The sequence below is a fragment of the Salmo trutta genome, chromosome 15 (genome assembly GCF_901001165.1).
Source record: "Salmo trutta chromosome 15, fSalTru1.1, whole genome shotgun sequence".
Classification (NCBI taxonomy): domain Eukaryota; kingdom Metazoa; phylum Chordata; class Actinopteri; order Salmoniformes; family Salmonidae; genus Salmo; species Salmo trutta.
In genome coordinates, this window is record NC_042971.1 from 53,360,893 (window position 1) to 53,369,007 (window position 8,115).

The following is an 8,115-nucleotide window of genomic DNA, read 5'->3' on the forward strand; positions in this document are numbered from 1 at the left end:
CTCTGTGTCAATTCCATGCTGTGCCCATCTCTTCATCTACAATTTGACAATTGATAATATTGTCACCCATCAGACTATTGTCAATTTAATCTTGTCTTTAGGCTAACTCTATTATTATATGTGTGAAATTAGTTTAGAAATAGTTTTGGGCTATCAGCTACACAGGCTTACTAGCAGTGAATGAGGGCAGTGGGAAAAAATTACATGTTGACATGACATTTTGTTAGTGATATTAAGATTTTAACAATGACAGTGTGTTATATAGACTTATTTAGGAAAAGTCAAGGACGGGGGACATGACTTTAAAAATGGCAGAGTAAAAAGAAATATGTACATTTGTTTTCCGTCCTCATGACGCTCTGATCTTTTCTAGTGTTAAGACGTTAGGGTTAGATCATTGTCATGTATTACATTATGATCATTGGTCTCTTTTCCCCCAGAGTATTGTCCTAATGTCCCTGTCTCTGCTTTGATATTTCTAGGGGGAGAAACCCTCACACCTCAGCTACCCGTCTCTGCTGAGTCACGTGTCGTCGCTGTACCTGAACCACCCTCTGATCTCCATGGCTATCAGCACGGAGGCACAGTCCCTGTCCTTGTCCGCTTTCACCCCGCTGGCCTCATCCCTGCCCTGTGACATCCACTTGGTCAATTTACGCAGCATACAGTCCAAGGTAATGCTACAGAATACTTCCGAACTTCTCTTTTCTCCATGTGGAGCATAAGGCCGCAAAAAGCTTATGCTTTACATTGTTACTCGTATATCTGTGTAGTAAGGCTTTAATTACATTGCATTTGCATGTTGTTTTCTAGTGATTTAATCATTGCTTTGTACTTGCATATTCATGGAGTTGAGACATGAACCGTTCCAATTATGTAGCTAGTAACAAAAAACGCTCAGGTCATTTGCTACTGTATGTAAATCCTGAATAACTATGTAATAAAATGTTAATACAATGTTGTTACTAGAGTAGTTACAGGGTTACTACACCAGAGCAACTTCATAGAAAGACTACGAGTTACCAAGTTTTCTGAAATGATGACTGTACCGCTGTGTTCTCATAGTCATGCTTTTTATTAAGATCCGCCTTGGCTGTATTGATTTAAACCTACCTATGTGGAATCCTGGTTTCATCTCTTGTTTGTTAGGACAAAACACACACTCAGCACTCCTCCATTAATTGTCCTTATATCATCTCTGTAAATACACTACATCTCTGTGTTGTACATCTTCTATAATCTCCTACTTTGTTGTCGCGTGGCCCGTTAACTCTGATGATAGAGCTGTCTCTCATGTCAAAGATCGAGCTAATTGTTCCGCTGAGAAGGGGAATCTGCTGACCAATTTGCTCAATTATCGATTGTAAAGACACGCTCTGACATCCAATTTGACTCTGAGAACAAATCAAAAGAGGAGACGGTAGCGTGAAATGTGTTAGAGACGAGGGCTTTGTATGGATTTACACGAATACTCACATGATGACACCACTGCCGCAACTACCATCCCACTTAGTATGCACTGTGGCATCTCTCCATTTACTCAGCCAGGGACTGTGGATGGAAAAGAAACACCATTTCTGGAGGGAGGATGAAATTGACTTGGACTTGTGCTGTCAGGTAGTAAACTACAGTAGTTACCCTGTTTCAGAGTCAGACCTGGGTTTAAATACGATTTGAAATCTTTAAAATACCTTAAGCGTTTGCTCTCGCCTGCCTGGAGTTCCAAATAGGAGCGTTGCAGTGTTGAAACTACTCTATTGGTCCATTAAGCCAGTCAGTTTTCGAATAGTATGTGAACCCAGGTCTGTTTCAGAATCAGCTCCTCGAACATGGCTGTGGAAATGCAGCTGACCTGTGAAAGGGTGGTCTCTATAATGGCTCCAGTGTTGAGGCTGGGGGGGAGGGCAGTTGGGGTCTTTGTGGGGACTGAATCATTTGTCACTGGTCCTACAGGAGGACGGGGGTGGTCCGTCGGACGAGGCGGCTTTGATTCTGCACAGAAAAGGCTTTGACTGCGCCTTCTCCAATAGGAACACAGGGCTGCTGTGTGCCACCACGCAGGGGAAGGTAAAGCTGCCACACACATGCCGACACTCTAACACACACAGGAGCACACAGACACAGGCATACACACACAGAGAGACACCCTTGCATGCATGCACACAAACACACACACGCACATGCACACCAAAATGAAAGAGATATACTGAAAAAAAAAGTGTTTAAAGTGTTTCATGAGCTGAAATAAAAGATCCCAGAAATGTTCCATATGCAAAAAAATATTATTTCTCTCAAATGTTGTGCACAAATTTGTTTACATCCCTGTTAGTCAGCATTTCTCCTTTGTCAAGATAATCTGTCAATCTGACAGGTGTGGCATTTCAAGAAGCTGATTAAACAGCATGATCATTACAGAGGCGCACCTTGTGCTGGGGACAATAAAAGACCACTCTAAAATGTGAAGTTTTGTCACACAACACAATGCCACAGATGTCTCAAGTTTTGAGGGAGCGTGCAATTGGCATGCTAACTGCAGGAATGTCCACCACTGTTGCCAGAGAATTGAATGTTCATTTCTCTACAATAAGCTGCCTCTAACGTCGTTTTAGAGAATTTGTCAGTACGTTCAACCAACCTCACAACCACAGATCACATGTAACCACGCCAGCCCAGGACCTCCACATCTGGCTTCTTCACCTGTGTCACGTCCTGACCATAGTAAGATGTTATTTTCTATGGTAGAGTAGGTCAGGGCGTGGCAGGGGGTGTTTTGTGTTTTTCTATGTTTTGTATTTCTATGTTGTTGTTTTTTGGGGATGATCTCCAATTAGAGGCAGCTGGTCCTCGTTGTCTCTAATTGGAGATCATACTTAAGTAGGGTTTTTTTCCCACCTGTGTTTGTGGGTAGTTGTCTTCTGTTTAGTTTATGTACCTGACAGAACTGTGCGCTTTCGTTTTTCTCTTTGTTATTTTTCCTTTAGTGTTTTGAGTTATAATAAATATTCATCATGAGCAATCAACACGCTGTGCTTTGGTCCCCTCTCTACGACAGCCGTTACAGAACTACCCACCACCAAAGGACCAAGCAGCGTGATCAGGAAGGGACCTGGGAAGAAATTCTGGATGGCAAGGGATCCTATACGTGGGAGGAGATCCAAGCTGGAAGGGATCGCCTCCCATGGGAACAGGTGGAGGTAGCGAGAGTGGAACGGCGACGAGAAGAGGAACTAGGCAAGCACAAGAGGCAGCCCCCCCAAAACATTGGGAGGGGGGGCACACGGGGAGATTGACAGAGTCAGGGTGGAGACCTGAGCCAACTCCCCGTGCTTACCGTGGGGGGCGAGTGATTGAGCAAGCCTCGTTTAATGCGGGGATGCGCACTGTGTCGCCAGTGCGCAACTACAGCCCGGTGCGCTCGGTGCAAGCTTCCCACAGTTGCCGTGCTAGAGTTGGCATTCATCCAGGAAGGATTGTGCCTGCTCAGCGTTCCTGGTCTCCGGTGCGTCTCTTCGGCCCAGGTTATCCTGCGCCAGCTCTACGCACGGTACCCCCAGTTCGCCAGCACAAACCTGTGCGACCTGTTACAACGCCCCGCGCTTGCGGGGGGCTACAGGGGTTATCCAGCCAGGACGGGTTGTGCCAGCCATAAGCTCCAGACCTCCAGTGCGCCTCCACGGCCCAGTATACCCTGTGCCTGCTCTGCGCACCCGGCCTCCAGCGACATTCCCTAGTCCAGAACTCTCAACGACGTTCCCTAGTCCGGTGAGACCTATTCCAGCTCTACGAAAGAAGCCTCCAGTGATGATCTATGGTCCGAAGCCTCCAGTGATGATCCATGGCACAAAGCCTCCAGAGATAATCCATGACCCGGAGCCTGTAGGGATAACCCATGGCCACACGGTCCCGTTTGCAACGCCAGGGTTGTGGGTTCGATTCCCACGGGGGACCAGTACGGGGGGGGGGGGGGAATTAATGTATGAAATGTATGCATTCACTACTGTAAGTTGCTCTGGATAAGAGCGTCTGCTAAATGACTAAAATGTAAAATATAAATGTAAGAAGCATGTTGGGATGATCCATGGCCCAGAGCCTGTAGAGATGATCCATGGCACAAAGCCTCCAGTGATAATCCATGGTGCGGAACCTCCAGTGATGATCCATGGCACGGAGCCTGCAGCAAAGGTTCCCAGTTCGGAACCTCTAGCGACGCTCCCCAGTCCGGAGTCTCCAGCGATGCTCCCCAGTCCGGAGTCTCCAGCGACGCTCCCCAGTCCGGATCCTCCAGCGATGCTCCCTAGTACAGAACCTCCTGAGACGGCCTGCAGCCCAGAACCTCCTGAGATGGCCTGCAGCACAGAACCTCCTGAGACGGTCTGCAGCCCAGAACCTCCAGCGGCGGCCTGCAGCCCAAAACCTCCAGCGGCGGTCTGCAGCACAGAGCCTCCGGCGATGATCTACAGTCCGGTTCCTCCTCCGATGATCCACGGTCCGGTGGTACTGAAGCAGAGGGATCAGCGGGTGGAGCGGGGGTTACGCCCTGAACCAGAGCTGCCTCCTCTGCTGGAGGATAAGGTCATGTGGACTGCACTAGAGCCGCCATAGACAGGAGTTACCCACCCTACCCTCCCTTTTGTTTTGTTTTTGGGGGGTTGTTATTGTGTTTAGGTGCGGTCGGAGTCCGCACCTTTGGGGGGGGGGGGGTACTGTCACGTCCTGACCATAGTAAGATGTTATTTTCTATGGTAGAGTAGGTCAGGGCGTGACAGGGGGTGTTTTGTGTTTTTCTATGTTTTGTATTTCTATGTTTAAGTTCTAGTTTTCTATTTCTATGTTGTTGTTTTTTGGGATGATCTCCAATTAGAGGCAGCTGTTCCTCGTTGTCTCTAATTGGAGATCATACTTAAGTAGGGTTTTTTTCCCACCTGTGTTTGTGGGTAGTTGTCTTCTGTTTAGTTTATGTACCTGACAGAACTGTGCGCTTTCGTTTTTCTCTTTGTTATTTTTCCTTTAGTGTTTTGAGTTATAATAAATATTCATCATGAGCAATCAACACGCTGCACCTTGGTCCACTCTCTACGACAGCCGTTACAACCTGCAGGGTTGTCTGAGGCCAGCCACTCAGACAGCTGATGAAACTGAGGAGTGTTTCTGTCTGTAATAAAGCCCTTTTGTAGGAAAAAATCATTCTGATTGGAAGGGCCTGTCTCCCCAGTGGGTGGGCCTATGCCAATTAATGTGAAAACCATAGATTAGGGCCTAGGTAATTTATGTCAATTAACTGATTTCCTAATATGAACTGTAACACAGTGAAACCTTAGAAATGTTTTGCATGTTGCGTTTATATTTTTGCTCAGTATACTCTAGCCTATTAATATCTTCTAAAATAATAGGATATTTCATCATGATCAAAGCCGGCGTCAAATACTTTTATTAAACCATCAACTCCTTTTATAATGGGTTCTCTATTCCAACATGCGGTTATAACGTCATTGTTCATGTTTGGTTTGGTTCTCTCACAGATCCACACGGAGAAGCTGTTTTCGGAACTGAGATTCCAGAGCATCATCCCCGTATCCCTGACTCTGATGCATACGACTGAGGGAGGGTCGAGCAAAGAGGAAATCAGACTGAAACCAATGGAGATCAGCACATACCGCGTGCAGCTGACATGACAGCTGGCCAGAGAGCCTAGTCAGTGCCTGCCACGGCACATGCCCAAAATCTGGCCTCTGTTCCTGTGCCGAAAAACATTGTCAGCGAGGCTATGCAGAAGCCTAGGGACATAGTACATCCTTGGAACAGACGGAAGTAGGGAAAGAGGAAGAGAGAAAGAAGGAGAGAGGGAGGAGGATTAGGAAGAAGAGAGGGAGGAGGGGAAGAAAGGAGAGAGGCAGGAGGAGAAGGAAATGGAACTTGATTAAGCTTCATTCTAAAAGTGCAATATGATATTGTTTGAATCCAGTATCCCTAGTTATCCTGCAGTCTCAGGTTCTGTCTGTGTTGCGAACGTTTGTGTTGCAATTTCACTTGAACTCACTCTACTGAGAAGACCACAGGTCCAGATTTCCTTTTCCACTAATATGATTTTGTACAATGTGATTTATTGTCTTGTTTTACCAAGGTATGGTTACAATCATAGTGAATATTGCTTAAAGTCCTTGGCATGCCGAAAAAAAGATTTGAACGCCAACTGATTCTAATTATATATTTTTTTATATGTTTCATTGCAAGTGAGATGCTGTTTTTATTTTTCCAAAGAGCAAAAATGTGCCTTATTTCTCAATTTCATAATGAGCCCAATGTACATATGCTTATGTTGTTCCCCTTGGAGAAAAATGTCCATTATAATTTACTATCAATGCGAAATTACTGCAGCAAATAGTTGTTATATAATTGACATGTGACATCACATTCATTGATATAGGTCTGTTATTGTGACCTTCATATACGTATTGTTGTGAATTATCCCTTTTTTTGTTGTTTTACACAGCTATGCTACTCTTGGTACAGCGCACCAGTCAGTCAGATGTTTTGATCAAGAAATGTTCAAAGGTGTATCAATAATAAAGCCTTTTAATCAGTTGCAGTTCCAGGAAAACGGCACCGCGGGTTGACTTGGAATGTTCACACTGTGTTGAGGTGTTACTGTGAAAACAGACACACCCCACAAGCTGTTCCTCTCTGGGAAAATGTCCTAATTGGATGTTGATGAAAAAAACACACCTGTAGCGTTAACTTTCAAAGCCGGTTTCCCAGACATGGAAAAATCCAGGTTCTGCATTAGAAAGCACAATGGAAATTTGGCATCGAACATGCTTTTTAGTCCAGGACTAGGCTTAATCTGTGTCCGGGAAACCGCCACTCAGTGTGGTTTATTATAATCTGCGATTGATTGAATTGGGGCCTACAGCCTAGATATCAAACTATGCAACTGATCCAACTTACCATTGATACCGTATATGCAGCAATCCCCTCTTTTCTCCTCGTGCATCTGAACGAGTTGAATCTTCTAAATCTACAGTAGTTAGTCATTACATTCTTGAGACACATTTTGTTACTATGGCCAAAAGTGTACGACTGCTTGCTTAAGCATATGACACATGCCAAAGGTCACAAAACCTGTCATATTTGCGCAACTATTTTTGTTTTGTTCCGTTCTTGCCTGTGATCTTGGCTAACAGATGGAATGCCTCAAACTGGTACCTTGACTGAGCCATTTTCAAATCCACTTCAACATGTTGCCATGGTGTTTTTTAATTAATGTTTTGAACACGTTTGTGAAGTTCCAAGGAGATGGAAATGTTCCCTTACATTTCCTGGGGTGTTTAGAGGTGAGCATATCTTATGTGTGATACGGAAGAATGCCTAGCTATTCTGGTGGTCAAATAATTGCACCTTCACTGTCATGGTAAGGAATTAGAATTCTTGTGACATTGGTTGCTAATTTTTTTTAATGTCTATTTGTGTCAATGTAAATTAATGTGGAAATGGTTGTTCCGTAATGTTTGAATGTGAATGTGAATGTCAAAGCTAGTTTAACAGTTCTATCACATCTGATTAAATTATGCGCAAAAAATGTATTATCTCCTTTTGAGTGACAAAACTCAATTTCAAGACAGAAGCTGGTCTAGGATGATTTGAAATCAAAAGCATATTTGAGAAACAATACACTTTACTTGGTATAGAATTGTAATTGTTCTGTTGTCTGTCTTTGAAACTCAGCATTAGGGTATGGTGTTATGCGCAAATCTCTTTCTACCAATGTTGCTTGTTGAGAGTAAAATGTTGTCATTGTTTATCTTTCTGTAAATGTCATATAATGGGAGAATAAAAAATAATGAAATCCAAGTTAGTTTTGTCGATTAAATAAAGTGCATAAAACCATTTGCACTTGTTGTATGTGTCACGTCCTGGCCAGTATAAGGGTTAATTGGTATTGTAGTTTGGTCAGGACGTGGCAGAGGGTATTTGTTTTATGTGGTTCAGGGTGGTGTTTTGGTAAAAGGGCGTTTGATTTAGTATTTCCGGGTTTTTGGTTTATGATCTATGTTTATGGATTTCTATGTCTAGTCTAGGTAGTCTGTTTTCTATGTAGAGTTAATTGGGGTGGACTTC

General features: G+C 44.1%; 1 protein-coding gene across 2 annotated transcripts in view; it reads left to right on the forward strand.

Annotated features, from left to right (window-relative positions):
• Positions 1 to 7,848, forward strand: part of LOC115149336 (alpha-mannosidase 2) — a 71,871-nt gene extending 64,023 nt beyond the window's left edge. The window contains exons 20-22 of one of the 2 annotated variants that reach the window (XM_029692123.1): positions 483 to 674; positions 1,545 to 1,617; positions 1,954 to 2,034. In XM_029692123.1, coding sequence (XP_029547983.1) covers positions 483 to 674; positions 1,545 to 1,592 — 240 coding nt within the window. In that variant the 3' untranslated portion in view covers positions 1,593 to 1,617; positions 1,954 to 2,034. Of the gene's footprint in view, positions 1 to 482; positions 675 to 1,544; positions 1,618 to 1,953; positions 2,068 to 5,519 lie in introns of those variants that run through there. The other variant, XM_029692122.1, reaches the window with a different exon arrangement.
• The last annotated feature ends 267 nt before the right edge of the window (positions 7,849 to 8,115 follow it).